At 43.3% G+C, this 21,618-nt stretch overlaps 1 protein-coding gene across 2 annotated transcripts in view; it reads left to right on the forward strand.

Annotated features, from left to right (window-relative positions):
* LOC146817881 (uncharacterized) overlaps nucleotides 1–21,618 on the forward strand; it is a 415,767-nt gene that overhangs the window by 329,244 nt on the left and 64,905 nt on the right. Inside the window, exons 14-18 of one of the 2 annotated variants that reach the window (XM_085611368.1) lie at nucleotides 6,572–6,721; nucleotides 12,033–12,132; nucleotides 15,005–15,087; nucleotides 15,200–15,358; nucleotides 18,308–18,412. In XM_085611368.1, coding sequence (XP_085467494.1) covers nucleotides 6,572–6,721; nucleotides 12,033–12,132; nucleotides 15,005–15,087; nucleotides 15,200–15,358; nucleotides 18,308–18,412 — 597 coding nt within the window. The remainder of the gene's footprint in view (nucleotides 1–6,571; nucleotides 6,722–12,032; nucleotides 12,133–15,004; nucleotides 15,088–15,199; nucleotides 15,359–18,307; nucleotides 18,413–21,618) is intronic. The other variant, XM_085611369.1, reaches the window with a different exon arrangement.

The raw sequence follows: 21,618 nt of genomic DNA on the forward strand, positions 1-21,618 counted from the left end.
CCTAGGCCCCCTTTGTCCGTGCCCAATTGAAGCTTTTGGAGACTTATCCTAGATCTACCAGTGCCCCAGATGAGATCCACCAACATAGTATTTTGGAGCCTAAAAGTACTTTGCGGGAGTAACACCGGCAAGTTTGTGAAATAGTAAATCAGCCGCGGACGGACCACCATTTTTGCTATAGCCACTCTACCCATTACTGACAGCGGCAATGTAGTCCAAAAGGCAATGCTAGACCTAAGGGCTCTGATTGCTCTATGCAGGTTGCCGTCTAGCAGGTCAGTGGGCGTCCGATAGACATGTATGCCCAGATACTTGAAGGTATGTGGAGCGACCGTTATTGACATGGGCCCGAAGGAGATATACTCAGGTAGCGCCTGTTCTTGAAAGAAAAAGGCATAAGATTTCGTCGGGTTAATGGCCAGACCAGATATACATTCAAATGTAGTAAATATCTCAGCTAGAGGCGCCATATCCGACCTCAGGTCCCTGAGATATAGAATAATGTCGTCTGCATATGCCGAGAAGAGGTGGGTGGTAGGCCCAATCGGAATGCCCATCACCTGTGCAGCCATGCGTATTTTAAGCGCCAAAGGTTCTAACGCTAGTATAAACAAGAGTGGCGAGAGCGGACATCCCTGCCTCGTCCCACAAAATATCGGATATGCAGCTGAAATATGACCGCCAGTGCGGACACGGGCAGTAGGGGCATGATATAACAGGCGGAGCAATTTAACATAAGCCTCCGGCAGTCCAAATTTTTCAAGTGCCTTAAACATATAGTCCCAATTCAGCGTGTCGAACACTTGGCGGAGATCTAGGGATAAGCAGCCAGCATGAGTGTGATGTGTTGGGGCGGTTGACATAAGGTAGTGCAGTCTCCGGATATTCAAGGACGTACTCCGGGCTGGCAGAAAGCCCGTTTGGTCCATGTGTATCATTTTATTCAGGAGAGGCAGGAGTCTGTTTGCTAGGATCTTGCTAAGGATTTTATATTCCGTTGCTAAAAGTGATAAAGGACGGTAGCTCGCCATGTCGGTAGGGTCCCTACCTGGCTTCGGGAGGGTGACCACCAGTGCTTGTGCCGTCGTGAGTGGTAGTGTTCCCTTTTCCAGCGCTGTGTTATACAAAAGCTCTAGGTGGGGCGGGAGGTAGTCCATATAGGTGACATAGAATTCCGCCGGTAACCCATCTAGCACCGGGGTTTTGTTACGGGGAAGTCCTTTAATTGCTGCCTTGATTTCAGCCCCGGTGACTGGGCCTGAGAGGTCCTTCAGAGCTGCTGGGGTCGGATGTGGGTACGGCAGCTCGTGGAGGAAATCATCTACTTGCGCGTAAGTAGGTTCAATCCTTTACAGTCTTGAACAGTTCCATTCCAAAGGTTTCAGTTCTCATAGTTATACCCCTAAATGTCTTTGAAGTCTTTGTGTTCAGGGGGGCACTGACCCCTGTTGAAAACAGTTCTGTGTGTCTCCCTGCCAGTGATGCCTTCTGTCTTTGATATTGGGGGTCTGGGTCTTTAATCACTCAGCAGGAGATGGAATCATTGTTTTATGGCAGCAACCCAGGCCTCTTCACCTCCAGGGCTACTCCTCCCCCCTACACTCCAGATGCAGGTCAGCCTGTTGCTGTCTCACCTCGTTCCCTGTGTCAAGACATTCACCAGAGCCTATCACACTCAAATCCAGTCAGTCAATCCACAGCCTGGCAGAGACACACAGAAATTTTAAAACACAAAAACCCAGCCACTTCTAAAAGAGTGGTTTCTAAACACGGAATTCAAAAGCTACCTTCACAAAAAGATGTGTTATTAAATTGTGAGTTCAGGAACACTAAACTTCACCTCTCCATCTTAAGCCTTTGGGAACATAGGTTGGAAATATATCACACAGCCTTGCCCATTCTCAAGATGGCTTTTCAACAGTGAAAAACTAAATGGAGAGTATTTCACTATCAGGACATGGTACACACCTCAGTACATGTCCTACCTTTCACATACACTGCACCCTACCCAGGGGGGTACCTTAGACCTACCATAGGGGTGTCTGATGTGCATAGAAAGCGTAAGGCCTGGCAAGTGGGTGCACTTGTCAGGACAACATAGCAGTTTACCAAACTGCGCGCAGCCACTGCAGTGGCAGGCCTGGCTACTCTTTTAAGGCTACTTGTGTGAGTGGCACAATTAGTGCTGAAGGCCCACTAGTAGCATTTGCATTACCAGCCCTGGCACACATAGTGCACTTTACTAGGGTCTTTACTAGTAAGGCAAACATACCAATCATGGACAACCAATTATCATTACACTTCATACAGGGAGCAGTTGCACTTTGACACTGATCAGCAGTGGCAAAGTGCCCAAAGCATCTAAGTTGGCAATGCCAAGTCATAAAAAAGGTCTAGGGGGAAAGCAAAAAGTTTAAGGAACTTTAGCCAAAAAGGGCCAAGTCCAACACCACCCCTCTGCCTGCACTGCCAAAACAGCTAAGCCTTCAGCCATTTGCAAGTTGTCTGTGTGTCCGAGACTGGAATGCAAGTCCAGACTAGATCCTCCATTAGCCCATAAGCTATACTGGTCCATCTTCCTCCACCTGTTCTTTTTCTCACCTGCTCATCCCTGTGCAGGGTTTACAAAATAGAATTGGAGAGTTCTAGAACACCATGTTACCCCTCTGTCCTTAACTGAAAGTTAAAAGAATGAGACCACTGGCTGTCTAGCCCTTTGTAAAGCATTCTGTCAGGATTCAAAATGGCAGATGCCTCCAAAATAAGAACACATCTCCCTTCTAAGCCAAGCTCTTCCCACCCAGGCCAGGTTCTTTCCTTTGTGGTCACTGGGACTAGAGGCCGCCTGTCCTCCATTTGTAACATCCGACAAGACACTCTACTGCAAAGTGATGCTAACCGCTATGTAACTTCATCCTTGCCCCCCTTCTTTGCCAGCAAAACCCTAATCTTCTTAGGATGGGCCGATTGTGTTCACACTGCTGTAATATGCTCGGTGGGGCAGCACAGGCATTAACCATCCCAACAGGGCTGTTCAAAGCATGAATGGTGTTAAGGCTGGCTCAGGGAAATGTGCACAACTTATAACTATGCAAAAGACATATATGAAGTACAAAAAACCTTGATATGAGTTGTGGCCAAGAACTTAGTTTAGAAGCACACACCAATGACCTTGTGCCAATCAAAGGTTACACTTTGGGCACACTTTTTTTTATAAAATACAAAACAATTTAAAAACACTATAGATTTACATTCCAGCCCCAAAAACAATTCTACTGAATATTTAGACCTTAGCCTGCTACAACCAGTTTAGTTGGGGACTCTATGCTAAGAGCAGATGCCAGTATGAGTCAGACAACAATCTTTCTAGCTTCTTCTGGGCACATGTGCAGTGCTTGCAGGCCAAAACCTGTTTAGTAGAGCACTTACTGTGGGTAAAAATACATAAGGGGGGCCATGTCAGTGGTCAATAAGGGAAACAACTAGCGGGTTACTAGGGATATAACCAGATTTCCTACATAGTACCAAATACAAATTATTTGTGGTAATTGCTTTTATTTTCTAAGTCTTGAATTTTTTTTAATTGCCTCACTTCTTCTCCCATAACTTTATGAAATGCTACAAGGCCATTAAAACATACTGTTTAATAAATTCCATATTGTCATGGCATACTATATCTGAAGTTCACTACATTCTGCAAATTTCAGTAATAATAGAATGGACACTTAATATCGCAGAAAATCCACCAGTATGTTGGAATTTCGAATATATTATGTTAGGTGTAGGAGAGAGAACACAGGTAATCCCATGTCAGAGGAGGGATCCTTGGAAAGGGATGGAACAGCCACATGGATGTGTTTCTCTATTTACGCATCTAAATGTAGTCTCAAAACAGATTGGATTAAGTGAGTTAATGGGATGGAAAGTGCCCTAGTCATTACCATCTTTGTTGCTGTGAAGTAAGAGGGATTCTTCGACCCGGGAAACCCAAACAAAATTTAAAAAAAGGTAAAAGTTACATGCGGTAATGTGCTTTTCTGCAAAACTTACTGTTTCAGATTGTCTGTTCTGCAGAGAATCTGCCGGAATTAAAAAAGGAAATGAAGCTAAGCCAATGACCTGACAGGGAAATATTTACCAGAATCTATATATTTTCAACATCCACCGCCAACTCCTATAATTCAGTAACCCCTTCTCTGGCTATCTACCAGTATCCCTTTTGTTCCTTCCCTGCTTTCCCAACCCCCATATATCTGTAATCATAGTCATTTATGGTGGGACAGACAGATCCCAAGTTTCCACTTGCTCCTCAGATCTTCATTCCCTGCCTGACACTTTCCAAAGGTATTTCATTGAGGGGCTCTAATGTGAGGCTCAAAAATGGATTGTCATTTCAGGGGTCTTCAGCCCCTGTTCACCGGCACTCCTTGACACACCTCATATATCTCAAAATAAAATACAAACATTTAGATGGTGGGTACCTTGCTGAAAGTGGTTAGTCAATGGACGACTGCAGCCGCTACACCTGCAAAAGACACCAATGTACAGCCAAGCACATCTATTCAAGCCAAACACAGCAAAAGGAATGAAGCATCACGTGGGCAAACAACTCCAGGCTTCCTTCATCCTTCCTCATCAGCCAATGGTCATGCACCGGCTATGACATGACAGACGGTAGAGTGGGATTGTGTAGAGGCTTGTTCTTTCTCTATCATGGCCGACTGAAGTCATACACTCCTCACCATCATCATTTATTCTTCATCCCTTGTGCCTGGTTCTGCTAAACCCTTCCTTCTGGCTCCTGCCCTACCTGGCACCACAGGGCCTTATAACTGTGCATTGGAAGCTGGAAACAGAAAGTAGAGGGGACCAGCACAAGTGGACACCAAATTCAAGTCAGCCCCCTGTCCTTGCTAGTTAATAAGTTTGAGCACCCTTCATATTTCATCATTCAAGGCATGTTTCCAAAGAGCTTGAGCTCAAGAAATGCATACCATCAATCGAATCCCCTTAGGAAAGTGAGATCATTCAAAATTGTAATGCAAGAAGTCATATTATTATGAAGAAGAAAAAAACAAGCAATTGCTTTCAATGATCTATTAAAATATATAAACATGGTGTTGTTGGCGCTATCTTTGATCATATGATAAGATGAGATAAAGCACCTTTGCAGAATTAGGAGCGGTGTTGTTCTCAAGAATAGATGAGGCAAAGTGACCCAAAAGATTAGATTCCAAATAGCATTTCAAATCGCATTATCAATTGAATACGCCTTCCTGAGACAAGTAAAAGTGGGGAACCATGAAGGGTTATTTCAAATGTTAAAGTGCATTACAGAAGGCAAAATATATGATTAGTCTCAACATCAGTTAAAATGCATATAAAAAATCATATAGGCTGAATTAGCCTAAGGCTCAAATATGCCAAGTGTACAAAGCCAGCATAAGATCCATGACATGGCATACAACTCATTATTTGAAGTCACCTGAACAGCACTAAAGTTAGGGCCTCATTTATGGTATTTTGGAGTAGGGTGGCTTACTGCGCTGCCCGACGCCAAAGTGAAAGGGCAGGAATGCACCATATTTAAGCATTACGGTGCATTCCTGTCCTTCAGTCCTGTGCTGGCGTCGTTTCGGCAGCTTAACACCAACGTAGGCACCCCTGCACTATGGTGCAAAGGTGCCTCTATTGCAAGCAGGATTGTTTTTTTGCTGGAAGGGGCACCTTCCTACACAAAAACTATCATAAGAGGCTTTTTCCTCTTTCCGTGTGTGCTGAAGAATGCAGCACACATGGAAAGAGGAAAAAAACGAGGAGAGATGACATAATTTCTCCTTGTTACGCCTCACCTCGGGAAGCGTACGGATTTGGCTCTTCCCCAGGTTTATGTTTTTTTGTAAATCTGGGGCAGCGCCAAATTCCATGGGTGTTGCATGGGAAAACCCACTCAATGCCCATGGAACATCTCCCGAGTGCAGAGTAAGGCGACACAGCGATGTGTGCTGTGTCGCCTTACTCATGATATATGAGGCCACTCAAAGCCACGCAGAGTGACTTTGCGGGACTTCATAAATCGGATTGACTGCCCTGCGTTACGCATTTACCACTTTATGTGGTGCAAAGGTGATGCAGGGCTCTCATAAATAGGCCCCTGAGTGAATCTAAAGAAGGGATAGAAGATATAACATACAATGTATACGCTATACGAACTCCACGTATTTGTGTAAAAAGAAAACAGATGATAAGAGAAAGGTGTTTAGGGAGAGTGAACTAAAAATAACAGAAGATCGTTCCTTACAGAATATTCAGTGCAGAAATAGTTACAGACTCCCAGAGGTGTTGCTGGCAATATTCATGTTAAAATTAAAAAGCACATTGGATCAATGGGAATTTCCTCAAATATCTATCACACAACAAGAAATCATGTGAAGCTAATGGTGTTGCAGATAACTTAAGGGGGGCAAACGTAATGATCCTGGAAGCCTCTGTTTGCTGTCAATAACTTGTTTTATATTTAAAGTTACCTGCACATATCGTGTGATGTAACCCATACCACATTTGCTTTTAGGTATTAAATAGCCTTGGAGAGAGGACGGAGATCCTGAAATCCAGGGAGAGGGACCGCTCCTCGTCTGCCAATTTACCCAGTAGAAGCACAACTCCTATTGGGAGGAGAACGCCTCATCAGGGAAGGATAACGCCGTTTGAACAAGAGAAGGTATTGGGGGTGGAATCCTAGTCTTAATGAGACACTCAAGCTCCCATGGTAGGCTTCAAAGTGATAGATGTAAAGTACAAATCCACCAGGAATACAAATGCAAATTACAAGAAGACCACAACAGAACAGATCTGGATGGATTTGCTATGGATATCAAACCAAAAACCTTTGTCAAGGATTTGTTAATGCTTCTAGAACATTGTGAAGCTCTGAGCATTGATGGAAGAAAGGGGTTAGAGAGTATTTTACATGGTTTAAGTTCTCTTCTCAAGTGACCTTTCGAAATATGTTCTAATAGTTAAGTTGTGGTCTATTAAACCAATTAACCATGAAGCTTAATCCTATTTTGCATTAAATTGACTGTGAATTTGTATGCTGATGGGAGAATTAACATGCCATGAGAATGTTTGGAAAGAGGCTAGATCCTTTTATGCAGCATTATTAAAATGGTCTGGTTAGCACCAGTGCAAAATAAAAGACTAAGAACATTCTCTGAGATAAAGACTTGCTTAAAGTGAGTTTATAAATGTCTCTGCTTAGCTCAGGTTGCCTAAATCCACATTTTGTATATGTGAATAATTTATAAAATGCCCCTAAGGAACATAATTCCTTATAGGGCCAGTAACTCCCATCTTACTACATCCATCATTAACAGGTGTGGTAATGCCACAAATTTTACAAGGGAAATAGCTCCCACGTCCTCCCTGGAAGATCTTGATCCAAGTATAATGAATGGGATTACGAGCTGACATGAGGAAATTCCACATGCTGTTCCTGATTCCAAAGGGCTCCAAGGTGATCAGTTCATGATTACCCACTTAGACTGGGACTTGGTATTAATGATATCCCTAGGTGGGTAATTTGGGGTACAATATTACAGCAGTGGAATACTAGACATCTTGAAATAAGTCCTAGACTTTTAAATCAGATTTAAATCCTTAGTTTACACACTCTTGTAGGAAAGTGCCCTTTTTGCATGGTATCCCCCTAATTCTTGCCTGACACTTGATGCACTTTGACTTGAAGTGCCCTGGGTCCCTGCCAATCGGGTTTCCAGGGCCGGTGTGCTTTCCTCAAAACTTTACCTTTGTACCCACAATTGGCACATCTCTGGCCACAGGTAAGCCCCTTGTAAAAGGTAGCAGTGGTACCAAAGGCAATGTGACCAGGGAAGGCTCAAAGGGCTGCAGCACTTATTGTGCCAACCTTAGAGACCCTGCACCTCAACACCCACACACTGCCATTGCAGGCTGCATGTTTGAGTGTAGAGAAAAGTGAAGCGTCAACATGGCACACATCACTGTGTGCCATGCCGGCAATCCACTGCCTGGGGCCTAGTTAAGTCACCCCTCTAGCAGGGTGCACTCGACCACAGGAGAGGGTTCAGTTGCATGAGCACTATACCCCTAGAGTGTCTAAGTCCATTCTTAGACATTATAAGTGCAGTAAAGCCATAAATAGTACATGGTCTGTTAGTTGGTCACTACGAACTCCATAGCTCCATAATGGCTTTACTGAAACATGGGAAGTTTGGTAGCAAACATCTCAACACATTAAACACACACTGATGCCAGTGTGGGATTTAATGTAAAATGCACTCAGAGAGCATTTTAGAGATTCCCCCTGGAAAGTGACCAGCCTGGTGTGGTTCCTGAATGGCTGCCCATCTTTCGCCACCACCAGACAGGTTTCTGGACCCCTGGTTAGAGGGCCTCCGCTTTCTGGGTCCAGAAACAAAGCCCATCCTGGGCACAAGTGTCATGCCTCATTTGCCAAGATGGGCTGGCTCCACAAGTGGAAGCTTCAAAGACCTGCTGACTTTGCGAGCTGACCCTGCCTTTTTTCTGCCCCCAGCAACTGGCTTCCACCTGTTCTGACCCCCACTTTGCGCAGGAGAATCAGCGGGAAAATCAAGTGAGGAAAAGAGTTGTGCCCATCTTTGCCAACCCCACTTCTCAGGTGGGGGAGGCGAGGTGAAGCACTCATCTCAGCCCACTCCATCTTGAAGATGAGGGGACACAGCCAATTAAAGAGAGACTCATGCCCCCTCCCTCTGGAGGTTGACTTAATAGGGGGTATACTCACCCCAAGGAAGGGACCTATTGGTCCCGACCTGCACACCCCTGTAACACCCATATATTTAGTATTTAGGGTGTAGTGTAGTCCCAATAGTACCCTGGCATTCAGGACCTATGATGTTTACGGATAACATATACTGTGTATCTGGTGGTAGACTTACTCTGTACACCCCCGCCGCATATATTAGCCTATGGTTTGCATTAGCTAGCTCGCGGTGCCACTAGAATCTCCTGCTATCAGAGAGATTAGTTTTTGGCATCCTTAGAACACAATAACCTCAGACTCATGGAAACAATATATTACTTTTCACCTAGTCACTCGTGCTTGCTTGTTTTTGCTCTCAAAGAGATACAGAGAAGAAACAGTTGAACGTGCTTACAATAAGAATTTATTGTAAGTAGTTCTGCTCATGTAGAATATGTGCGCTGTTACAACTGTAACACAGTAGCAGAGATATAGAACCAGCAGTACAGTGAACAAAAAGAAATACTTTTGTTCTACCATTTTTCAATAGTCATAAACATATACATGAATAAGAAAATGCATTTATAAAATGAAGTGCGTACTCCTAAAATGCCTGACTAGATGTACCTAAGTGTACATAGCATGTGAGTACATAGCATGTGAGTAGGTGCTATATAGCCTAAGCCTAGGAGCCGAGAATCCCACTAGACTTTAGTCAAACCCCCATACCTGAATTCTGAGAGTGTAGGACTTCGTCCTGGATTTGAGCTAGACACCCCGCAAGGGATCGTCAGACCACTGTCAGCTGGAGCGATGGCGTGCCGGAGCTGCAGCGTCTCTGGTCAGTGTGTCGGCTGTGAAGTCTCGGGTCCCTCCTGCCTTCTGATAGCAAGAGGTGCTGTATTTATACAGTCTATGTACATTGTGTTACCCATTGTTCAGTATGAGGATGACGTTGGGAATTAAACCTTGCGCGTCGATGGGAGAGGTGAAGTATACCCCCTGGAGAGTGTACTCATCAATTATTCATATGTGCTAAGGGTGATGTCTTAGCAATATCGAATGGGAAAAAGCCACCCTCGGCATGGAACTAGGTGAAAGGTTTAGTCCATAAAAAGCTGCAGTCCGTATAAGGTGTGATGTCCGTATAAGGCATTCTGTCCTTATTTGGAGTTATGTCCTTATAAGGCTCGTTCATATGAAATAACGGGAGCTGATGTAGGGAAAGTGTACGATGTTCCCTGGACCTATATTTGGGTGCCGATATGAAATATAAGAAGGGGTGACCCTGAACCTTGCCTCCCCAGATTGGAGAAGAAGAAAGAAGAAGGACTGAAGAGCTGTGCTGAAGAAAGAAGAAGAGGACACCAACTACTTTGGCCACAGCCCTACCGGCCTGTCCCAACCTCAACCTGCAAACAGCGAAACCTCAGTGTGTCCCACAGCCAGCAGCCATCCATGGCCTGGAGGACCTTCTCTGCCTTCACCAGAAGCACCGGATTTGCTAAACCAAAGACTCCACCACAGAACCCGGATCCAGGCGGCTCCGCAGTTCTGCACCACTCTGCGCTCGATGCCCACGGCCCGAGTTCCAGTGGCCCTACACCACAAGGAGGTCTCCCCAGTGATCCTGACCTGGTATCTGGTGATCTCTGACCTACCTGAAGCTTCAGACTGACACTTGCAGCCTCAACCTGTGTGTTCCCCCTGACCGCACCAGAGCTGGTAAGAAGAACCGACGCCTAAAGACACCCCTGCTCCCAATGCCCCACAGCCATGGGTGGCCCAAATGACGGTGTCCAGGCATCCCCCAAGAACCCAACTTACCTCTGCTGCCGGTGGTCGCCTTCAGGAGACCTCCTTGCCGAGCCTGCAGCTTTTTCTTCAAATCGGAGCTCTCAATTGAGAACCACAGGGCTCCTGATGTCTTCTTGGCACTCTGCATCCGGCCGCCTCCGTGCCGCTGGTGGTGCAGCTCCTATGGTGATTGTTGGCCCCTGCAGTGCTGATCATAACCCAGGAGCTTTGCTCCCACAACCAAGTAACCTGCTTGTAAGTAGCCCCTGACCAAAGGCCCCCTAGCCCCATTGGCTAACATTGAGCCCCTGCACTGTGCACCTGGCTGCCCTGGTGCCTCTGGTGGAGCGATTTGACTGCCTAACTGAACATTAGTTCTAACCCCCAAAAGCTATTTTTGCAGGTCAGTTACTTACCTGCAAACCAATAACCTTCTTTTCTCCCATAGGAACCAATGATCCAAAATGTTTTAAGTGTTGAACTGACTTTTGTATAGAAAACAAAGCAACTTTGCTTTGACACCAAAACTGTCGTACTTACCTGTATTTTGCAAGACCCATTGTGTGATATGTAGGCATATCACCCCAAGTAGCCAAAGTAACTGAAAAGTAATCTAAAAGTAACCAAAAGTAATTTCTATGTATTCTAAACTGTAAGCCAATACAATCCTGTAGCAATTCCAATTTCAACTACAATTGCATCTCTGTGTACAGCCTTGCATTTGAAAGTGTATTTTACCTACCTGTGCCAAGTTCTGCTTGGTTCTAGAAATAAAACATAAGTATACCTTTTTATATCTACCTAATTGGTCTGGATTCTGTCTCTGAGTGTGTGCCATCAGTCTTGATTGAGTGAATACAATAAATGCTTAACACACCCTCCTGATAAGCCCAACTGCTCGATCACACTACCACAAATTGAGCTGTTAGTGGTTATCTAATTTAGCCTTTGCTATACCTCTGGGGATCCACTGGACTTAGTGCACACTATATCTTACTTTGGTATAGTATATACAGAGCCAGCTTCCTACACTCTTAACAACTGATTGCAAGTGTCTTGTTAAATTGCGATCTCTGCTCAAAAACCAGTTTGCTCAGGGATTGGAACTATGAGTGGCACAATCTATATTGCACCCAGTAATTACAAGTTGCACCTCACTCTACCATAGGTGTTTGCAGGTCAAACATCCAGAAAGTTAACAGATGAAAAATACCCCATGAATACAGGGGCAGGTAAACTTAGGTGCATTATCACACCAAAATCCATGCTATACTCTGTGGGGCATAGCTTGAAATATGCATATGCTAAAACTAACACACCATTTAATTGGTGCTATAATTATTGCATCCGAGAACAGGGCATTTGTGATCAGGCCCTTAGATTTTTTTTTCACAGCTTGATAAATGAGTTATTTTAATATGATATGCCTAGTATTTCTAGTTTAAAATTCTTTTTTTGTTTTCTATTGTAGGCTGCACACCTACCACTAAATAACCCTCACAGGAAGTCCCCCGTTCTTGTCTCGCACCTCAGTGTATATAAGGACAACTTTTCAATGTCTCATGTAAAAGGTAAGTGCTTTTAGAAGAACCTTGTTAAAGGCAAAGCAAGATTAGACTCGCTCTTAAAATGACAGGGGAAGGTGTCCTCGTGCATGGGGGACCTAGGAACAAAATGTCACTGCCAGGGAAACAAGAATCCTTGTATCCTCCCAAATCCTTTTTTCGCTCCAAACGTGTTTTATTCTTTTGCTTGTGATAAATTACAGACATCTAGAAAACTGCCCATGCACTAGATAAGCTTAAGGATACTCTCATAAATACAATAGGTAACCAGTGGTGTAACAGAAAGGGACACATGTCAGACCATTTCATTTTACGACTTTCAATTTGCGAGTCACAAAATTAAATGTACAACAGTGTCTCAGACTCTGCTTGTGATTTCTAAATGGGTCCCAACAGACCTGCCTCATTAATATTCATGAGGCAGGTCGCAATTTGCGACCGATTGGGAATGGCCGCCACTCACAGGGATGATGGCCTGTTTTCCTTAAATGAAAACGGAACACATTTAAAAAAGAAAAATTAAATGTTTCTGTTTCTGTCAATGGGATCACTGCCTGCTCTTCAAAAACGTTTTTGCTGCCAATCACAAAGGGTAAGGGGGTCTTCTGAAGATCCCTTCCTGTTTGCAACTGGTTTACCACCTACTTGAAATAGTTTGCGTGAACAAAGCAAATGATAAAATCGAATGTTTACTTTACTATTTAATGTGAATCCTTAGCAACAAAAGGCAGTGATATTTTCCATGAGACTTCAGGCACCATTGCAACTCTGAATGTCTGCTAAGGTATACCTACAGCTTGAGATATTTTCAACTTTATCTGCCTGGAACAGGTGAGCCAAACTGGCCACCCTCAAATGCATCAATAATTAAATTTTTTTATGTGTTTAACTTTGCTCAATTAGTATGATATTGTCTTGCATATGAATAAAAAATAAATGATGATTCTGGTCATATCACTGGGCCAAAGCCATTATTGCGTTTTTTCCTGCTGCGATAGACTGAATTTTAAGCATTCCCTATTTTAGAAAAAACACAATAGATCTCATCAGATGTCAATTACTTTTGTGTTCCTTTTATTAGACATATATGTAAATGCTCATTCACTTTCTAGGAGAAATATTTTCAGAGACCACTCAAATAGTCTTGCATAGCTACTCCTTGTTTCACAATTATATTGGGGCTTTAGTTCCTAACAGGAAAGCACATTTAGTATATATACTTTTTAATTAGTTGCCTCCCTTATTAAAGTGAGTGCGTACACCCCTGAGGCACAGTACAGTTTAGCACTTCACACGCAGGCCTTTAGAACTGTTATGAAATTGATGCGATCTTTTGTGAAGACTTGGACACTGTAGTAAATGAGTGCCTCGTTCTTCACACTGAGGACACCCAAATTGCTTGAAAGCATTTTATCGGAAAAAATACTTACAGAGGGCATATTTATTAATAAGTTGCGTAGATCTTTTGCCATGCAAGGGGGCGCAAGGACAACGCAACTACTAAGCTTTATCAAGCCACGCAATGACACCTTGCATGGCCCTGAGTGGCTTGATAAATCTAGAGTAACGCAACGCAGCGCAAATCACTGAGTTGCGTTACTCTACCCCAGGGAGGCATTCCATGGGTGGATGGAGCGTGGGTGTTCCCACTCATCCACCCATGGATTTTGGCACATTCCCAGATTTAATATTACAGGTAGACCTGAGAATGCATTAAAATGCTGCGCCTCCCCAGGTGGGGCGTAAAGAGGAGAAGTATCTGTATTTCTCATTTTTTACTCTTTCTATGTGTGCTGTATTCTGCAGCAGACATAAAAAGAGGAAAATACCTCAGAAGATTGTTTTTGTGCAGGAAGGTGTCCCTTCCTGCACAAAAACAATCCTGCTTACAACACTACGGTGCAAGGGCGCCTGCGTTGGTGTTATTCAGCCAAGGGTGCGCCAGCGCAGGGAAAGGTCAGAAATGCACCGTATACTGCTAAATATTGCAGATTCCTGCCCTTTCATGCAGTGCAGCATGGTGGATTGCTGTGCTGCGAGAAATAATGATAAATATGCCCCAGAATTTAGAACAGATATGAGCTCTAATTTTCTAAAGTTAGGTGTGGGAGCTGGTGTGATGCAATGCAAAGCACAGCCTTAGGGCCTTATTTATGAGAAGAGTTGCATCGCTGCGACAAAGCAGCGATGTAACACTTCTTAGTGTGCCCTCCTTGTGACACCATTGATACGTCATATTTACTGTATTATGCATCATGTTGCAAAGGATGACAGATACGTCAGTACTACTGATGTATCTTTCGGCACAAAACTTATGCATTGCTGGAGTTGTGTCAGGAACGTGGCGCAACTCCAGCAATGTTTCTTTCACATGGGGCAGGCCCCATGTGACAGGGTCTGCATCAGTCTTACGCCTTCCTTGAGGTAGGTGTAAGATATTGACGCAGTAGCTTCATAGAAGTGGCACACTGAAATCCTATAGATTTTATTGTGACACTTCTACGAGGCATTTTGCGGGGTAACGCCCACCCTGCTTACATTATACCTGGCGCAGGTATAATATGGCGGAGGGGTTTATAAAGTGGCACATCTGCCTAGATGCATCACTTTGTAAATAGGGCGCAACATGGCACATTTTTTACGCAGACGGTGCGTCACAAAAGTGATGCACCGGCTTGCCAAAAGTGTCGCAAGGGCTCACAAATAAGCCCCTTAATGTATTAACCATTTTTAAGGTGCATGGGTGTGGCACTAAATTGGTTTGCGTTGTGCGAACACACACAACCTTTAGTAAATGAGGGCCACAGTAAGTAGCTGTTTTCAAAATAGGGCTATGTTCTCCAACATTTTAACTGTACATATTATTCTTGATTAATAGGCAGGAAGCCTTCACTCTCAGGAAGTTCCGAAGACACTCCGCTTGTTCATTTCCAAAAGGAAGACAGCAATGACGAGCACCAGGTACGAAATGTGACTCTGATCATAATAAACATGGGAGGTCTTCCTACCTTGCACCGAAACCTAATATCCAAGTTTTACTCAATAATTCTTAATTGTACCCATGCTGGCTCAGGAAAAAGAGAATTTTGGTGTAAGGAGACTTCAAGGACCGATGAAAGCTTTGGAACGAGTGGACGGCCCAGGAGAAAACATCAGAAGTCGTAGTGTGACGCCAAGTGGAAGGAGAACCCCAGCAGAGACAGCACATGGCCCACCAGGAGCTGAAGCCAAGGTCTGTAATGTACATTTGATAGCCATCCTGGATTTATCATGGCAGATGTAGCCCACTTAATGCCAGGCTGGCAATCGGAAAGATCATGACTGAATCAGGATTGCTAGTGTATTGACATGCTTGGTTTTGTGTAAATGCAAAGGCAACCTCCCACTGTAACTCAGAACTAAGGCTTATGGCATACATTCACCAGAATTATCAATGAAACCCCCTAACTTAATAAATAATGTTCAAATATAAGTCAAAATCCTACAGCCAAACATGAATGATAGGTAGCAGAGAGAAGAGGTACAGAAAGTCAGTTTGAAAGCTGTGCATCCCCCCTCCCCAAGGGAGACCTAACACCTGGGGCCAAATTCATTAAATAAAATCCTTTTAAAAGGGGAGTGGTGCCACTACCCAAGCCTTAAGACCCCACCCCCAGGGTGGCAGTTAACTTAAAGGGGAGGGACACACCACCCTCTTCCCCAAGCTTATTGTCCCTATTATAACCCAGGGTATCCCATCTTCCTATGTTTCTTTTATGTGGGTGCCCCAGTGCCCACGTGGGACACCAACCAAACCACATGTTGGGGCTGGGGTGGGAGGAGCCAGCCGGCTCCCCACGTGTTGCGGGAGCCAGGATTGGTCCTGCCCAGCAGTAGCAGCTGTTTTTTCTTGCTCCCACTGGGTGGGAACACTATTTGTTTCTGCTGGGAGCAGACATGACTTTCCTGCCCACACTCCTGCAGGCAAGGAAGGCATGTTTGCTCCCACCAGGTGGGAGATTTAAAAATGCATGTGCCAGGCTGAAGCAAACATATGCTTTCCTGACTGTACACTTGCAGGTATGGAAAATACTGTTTCCTGGGGTCGGGGGATCCCCGGGACATGGTAATTGAGCCGGCCTCAGGGGCTATGCAGAAGATAGTACTTTTTTTGTATACTTTTGTGAAGATTTGTTATATGGTGCTAAAGTTATTAGCAAAATAAAAGGGCACTTTCTATGGAAACAACTCAGTTGTGATCGCCACTGGGTGATAGATAGATAGATAGATAGATAGATAGATAGATAGATAGATAGATAGATAGATAGATAGATAGATAGATAGATAGATAGATAGATAGATAGATAGATAGATAGATAGATAGATAGATAGATAGATAGATTTCACAAAAGACATTGAAAGTCAGAAAGTTGTGAGTATATCAGTTGTGGGAATCAATAAACTAAAACTGTTTATTTTGAACAGTGACACAGCCCAACCCATGTGATGAAACTACAGTGTCTAAGGCCCCTTCACCCTGTGCAGATAATTTCTATCTTCTCTGAAGACAGACAGAACTAAATGATACATAAATGCCATATCTATGTATAGGATTATTGCACCTACCACGAGTGGGTGGCCCCTGAGACTGGAAACTGGCCTCACCAAAATGAGCATCTCCCAAATAGGGGTAAAAGCATGCTGTACTCCAGCGTGAAGAATACAATGTCTGGCTTCAGAAATCTCACACGGATAATACACCAACTAAAGGCTTGGGGGGTATTTTCAACAATTTGACGCAGGGCAGTACTGCACGTCAATTTGCTGCGCTGCCCTGTGTCAAACTCAAAGGGCAGGAATGTGCCATATCTATGAGATACAGCCCATTCCTGTCCTCTTACAATCCGCTGGTGTACAAATGGCTTCCCACTGCCAATGCAGGCAACCTTGCTCCGTGGTGCAAGGGTGCATGCGTTCAAATCAGGCTGTTATGTGCAGGAAGGAACACCGTCCTTCATCAAAACATCTGTTATGCAACCTCTGGGGAGGCGTAGGCTTTTGATGCATTTCCAGGTTTACAGCTTGTTGTAAATCTGGGAATGTGTCAAATGCCATGGGTGTTGCATGGGCACAGCCACCGTAATTCCCTTGGCACACCTCCCTATTGCTGTGTGAGGCAATGCCGCAACTTGCGCTATGTTGCCTCACACCATATCTACAAGGCCAGGAAAAGGCATGCAGGGTGGCTTTAAGTGGCCTTGTAGATATGGCTCTGCTGTGTGCGGCACCGGATTGTCATTAAAAGTGATTTTTCGGCACGCACAGGACTTGTAAATGAGCCCCTCGGTTTGTAATCAGCAATTGGCTCTCGCTCACCTAATAATAATAAACACAAACATACAACAAGGGATATCTCGAGTCAACCCACAGGTTGGTTCTCTTCAAGGATTGTTATTCACTTGAGACTCTTAGGGGACAGGGAGGGTCTCACTAACCTGCAGCCAATCTTTTCTCTCCTCAGTCACAACCTGCGATAACCTCACACACCTGACTCATCCCCACATAAATCACACAGACACACAGTTTGCACAGCCACACGGTAGTGCTTGTGTGCCTCCTAACCTGCCCATATATATTTCTGAGAGCTGCATTTGCCATTCATAACAAACCTCTGCCAAATGGGATATGTGAGAGGCACCAATCAAGCACTGAACAAGCAAGGACCCATAAGAGAAAACAAGATGAAAAATACATTTCTTCTCAAAACGTCAAAATGTGTGTTAATCTAATTAACCTTAACCTTCTGGATGAATGTCTGGAAACACCTTCATGAGACGTAATATGTGCCTCTTCAGATATGTGCAACAAACTCCTATCCCGGAAGCTGCCCTGTGGATTGCATTTGGTAAACTTATTGGAGGTTAGCTGAGAATACCACACGGAGGTGTATGCATGATTGAATCTTCTCCAATTGTCTCTTTTTCACTCCATGTAGGTAGGCGTGTCATACTCGAAGAGACTTGTGTGCTCACAAAGGTGTTTGGATGAGTGATGAGAAGGGTCATTTACTTTTACAAAGGCGACTGCTCTGGGATGTAGCAAGAGCTGACAATGATGCTTTACTAGCACATTGGAAGCTTTCTGGCTGTTGCCACGACCCTACAGAAAAGCTTTCCATGACCAGTGCATCATTTTTCTGCAGAACTCCCCTCAGAAGTCGATATTATCTAGAAGAGTCTCAGTGTTTGCGGAAAATCGAAGCATTGAAGACCATGTGCATGAAGAAACCCAGTATCCTGATGGCAAGGTGAGGCATTCGAATGGAAATATTTCATGAATTTGTTAATGAGCGAGAAACTCAGGGGCTCATTTACGAGCATGTGACGCAAAGCAGCAAGTCACCTTGTTGCGCTGCGTGACAGGAAAAGGGCAGGAATGCACCGTATTTAAGTGAGTATGGCACATTCCTGTCCTTTCCCTTGTGCCCATTTGGCAGCCCAGCGCCAACGCGGGCACCATTGCACCATGGTGCAAGGTTGCCAGTGTTGCATGCAGGATTGTTTTTGTGCAGGAAGGGGCACCTTCCTGCACAAAAACAATCCTAGGAGGCATATTCCTATTTCTATATGTGCTGCAGAATTCAGCTGCGTTGCATTACTTGGATTTTTGAAGCCACTCAAAGCAATGCAAAGGGCTTTGCATGGCTTCAAAAATCTGACTTAGAGGTTTGCGTGGTGCAAACGTGACTCAACCCTCGCATAAATAAGCACCTCAGTGTTTGTGAAAACTGTATCTCCCCCGGCAACTCTCTTGGATTTTAATAAATGTACCACTGTATTTGATTAAACCATAACTCCTCACCGCTTTCCAGAAATAGATCCCTTCTCATTTTTTGCATGATGGTGATGAGATTGAGAACAGTAGCAACCTGGTTTACTACTGAGAACAACCTTTTATCATGTATATGACACTTGATATCAGAGTTTTGACATTAAGGGGCCGATTCTGATCCGTGTCGGAAGGGCACCGAACGCGATCCGGCCGGAAAAAACTACGAGCTGTACGCTTGTTTTCTGCCCAACTCATACAGCTGTAAGAGCGAGCAAGTACGATGCGAGCTACGTGAAATTCACTGACCGAGTCGTTTCTGGGTCCGAACCGCTCCGTACGTCTCGGTCGGAAGCTAACCGTGGTGTGCAATGGATGCGATTTACGACCAAGCCAGTACGATGCAATCGTCGGACAGCCTGTGCGAGCTGGAGTGTCCGCCTCGCAAAACGTCCAGGTGGTTGCCTTTGGTGGTCCGCGTCGGACCCCCTGTCACCCGCAGCCCTACGACTCGGACACAGGGGGAGACCCAAGGGTCCCCCCAACACAGGCATGTACGGTGCGGATGGCACCGACGCGTACCCACTGTAGGGGCGCCCTTGCTCGAGACGTACCCATTCAGTCAATGGGAGCCCATGTGCGCGTCGTACGACCGGCTCCCATTGACTTCTATGGGAGTCCGACCGAACCGAGTCTGGCAGCATACGGCCGCATCGTACTCGCTCGGTCGGACTGCAGGACTTCGACTCGGTCGGAAAACACTCCGGATCTGGCTCGGTCGGAGTGCTTTCCGACCCGGATTGGAATCGGCACCTTTGTAGTACTTTATGGAGGTTCACTGATAGAATAGCGATGTAACAAACATCGATGTTCTAAATATCAAAATAAAAACATCGACTGCTAAAATACTCCAATACCTTAATAGGTAAGTACAAAAATATTGAATCAAAAATATCGAGGTAAAAAATATAGATGTACAAAATATCGATTAAAAATGATATATAAAATAATATATGGCAAATATATTAAATATTAATATTATTTTTAACAAAATAAATTAAATGTAATATACATTTTAACTAAATATAATAAATAAACGTAATTAAAAAAATACAAACACACAAACATAAAAATGTATACATATATATACTTACAAATTATGTATTAACTATTATCTTTATTTAATTTTCAAACTTTAAAATTATATAAAAATAAAATACATATATATATCAATAAATAAAAAAATATATAATACATTTAAAAAAATTTAACAATTAAAAAAATTCAAACACATTTCCCAATACAATAAGTGCAACAGTCAGGAAAGTGTTGGATAGGGGAATAATTAAATTCACAATTCCAACTCCAGTCAGTACAACAGTAGGGAAAGTCAGCCGTGGTTGGTAGTGGGAGTAGCTGCCGGGTGGTGACGTGGGGAAGGGGAGGGGCCGGGCATGGGGTAGTAAACTATGGATTATGGAGGTTTTCAGGTAATTACACATATAAATAAATAAAACGGATTTCGTTGTGCGCACTGCATCCCCAAATGCGATACAGTGCACGCAACAAAATGCGTTTTATTTATTTAATGTGTACTTACCTGAAAACTTCCATAATCCATAGTTTACTACGCCCCACCCTGCCCCTCCCCCTCTCCACGTCACCGCCTGGCAGATACTCCCACTACCAACCGCGGCTGGGGAAAGTGTTAGATAGTGGAGGAGTAACATTTACTATTCCCAATGCAGTGAGTGCGAAAGTAGGGTAAATGTTGGATAGCAGAGGAATTAAATTTACTATTCCAACTCCAGTGAGTGCAACAGTAGGGAAAATGTTGGATAGCGGAGGGGTAAAAATGACTTATTCCACTCCAGTGAGTGCAACAGTAAAGAAAGTGTTGGATAGCGGAGGGGCAACAATTACTATTCCCACTCCAGTGAGTGCAACAGTTAGGGAAAGTGCGGGATAGCAGAGATTTGTTTTACTAATAACACTTAAACAATTAAAAAAAAAAATATTACACATTTGTAAAAATCATAAAAATAAATAAACAATATTTAAAAAATATAAAATTAAATATATTGAACATATAAAAAGAACACATATTATAATATTAATTACATATAACAAAAACCTAGAAATAATCTATAAAATAAATGTATAAATACATTTATAAACAAGAATGATTTAAAAGTAGCAAATATTAACAAACCCAAAAAATTAATTAAAACATAAACATATTTATTTTATTTCCTACCCTATCACACCACACCAATAACAAAATACTTCAACATTTTTTATTACATTTATTTCCACAATTAACATAATTATTTATCAATTAAAAAAATCTTATTAATAAAAAAAAAGCATTAATTGAGTACACATGCTTTAACACTATAATATCCAAAACACACACCTAAATTAAATTATAAAATAATAAAACACAATTAAATATTCTTTAAAAAAACTATTACTATTAACTAATAATTAAATATTTAAAAATGTATTTAATACCCACCTTTTAAAAGTAAAAACAACACCCCCAAAATAAACTATTACACAAAATAAATATCAAATAATTAACATTAATTAACAACTATATAATAATTCATTAAACAAAAAATACTCACCACCCTTTACTCCTATAAAAACCACAACACACACCTAAAACAGTTACTATAATTA

Source organism: Triturus cristatus, chromosome 6 (assembly GCF_964204655.1).
Source record: "Triturus cristatus chromosome 6, aTriCri1.1, whole genome shotgun sequence".
Lineage (NCBI taxonomy): Eukaryota > Metazoa > Chordata > Amphibia > Caudata > Salamandridae > Triturus > Triturus cristatus.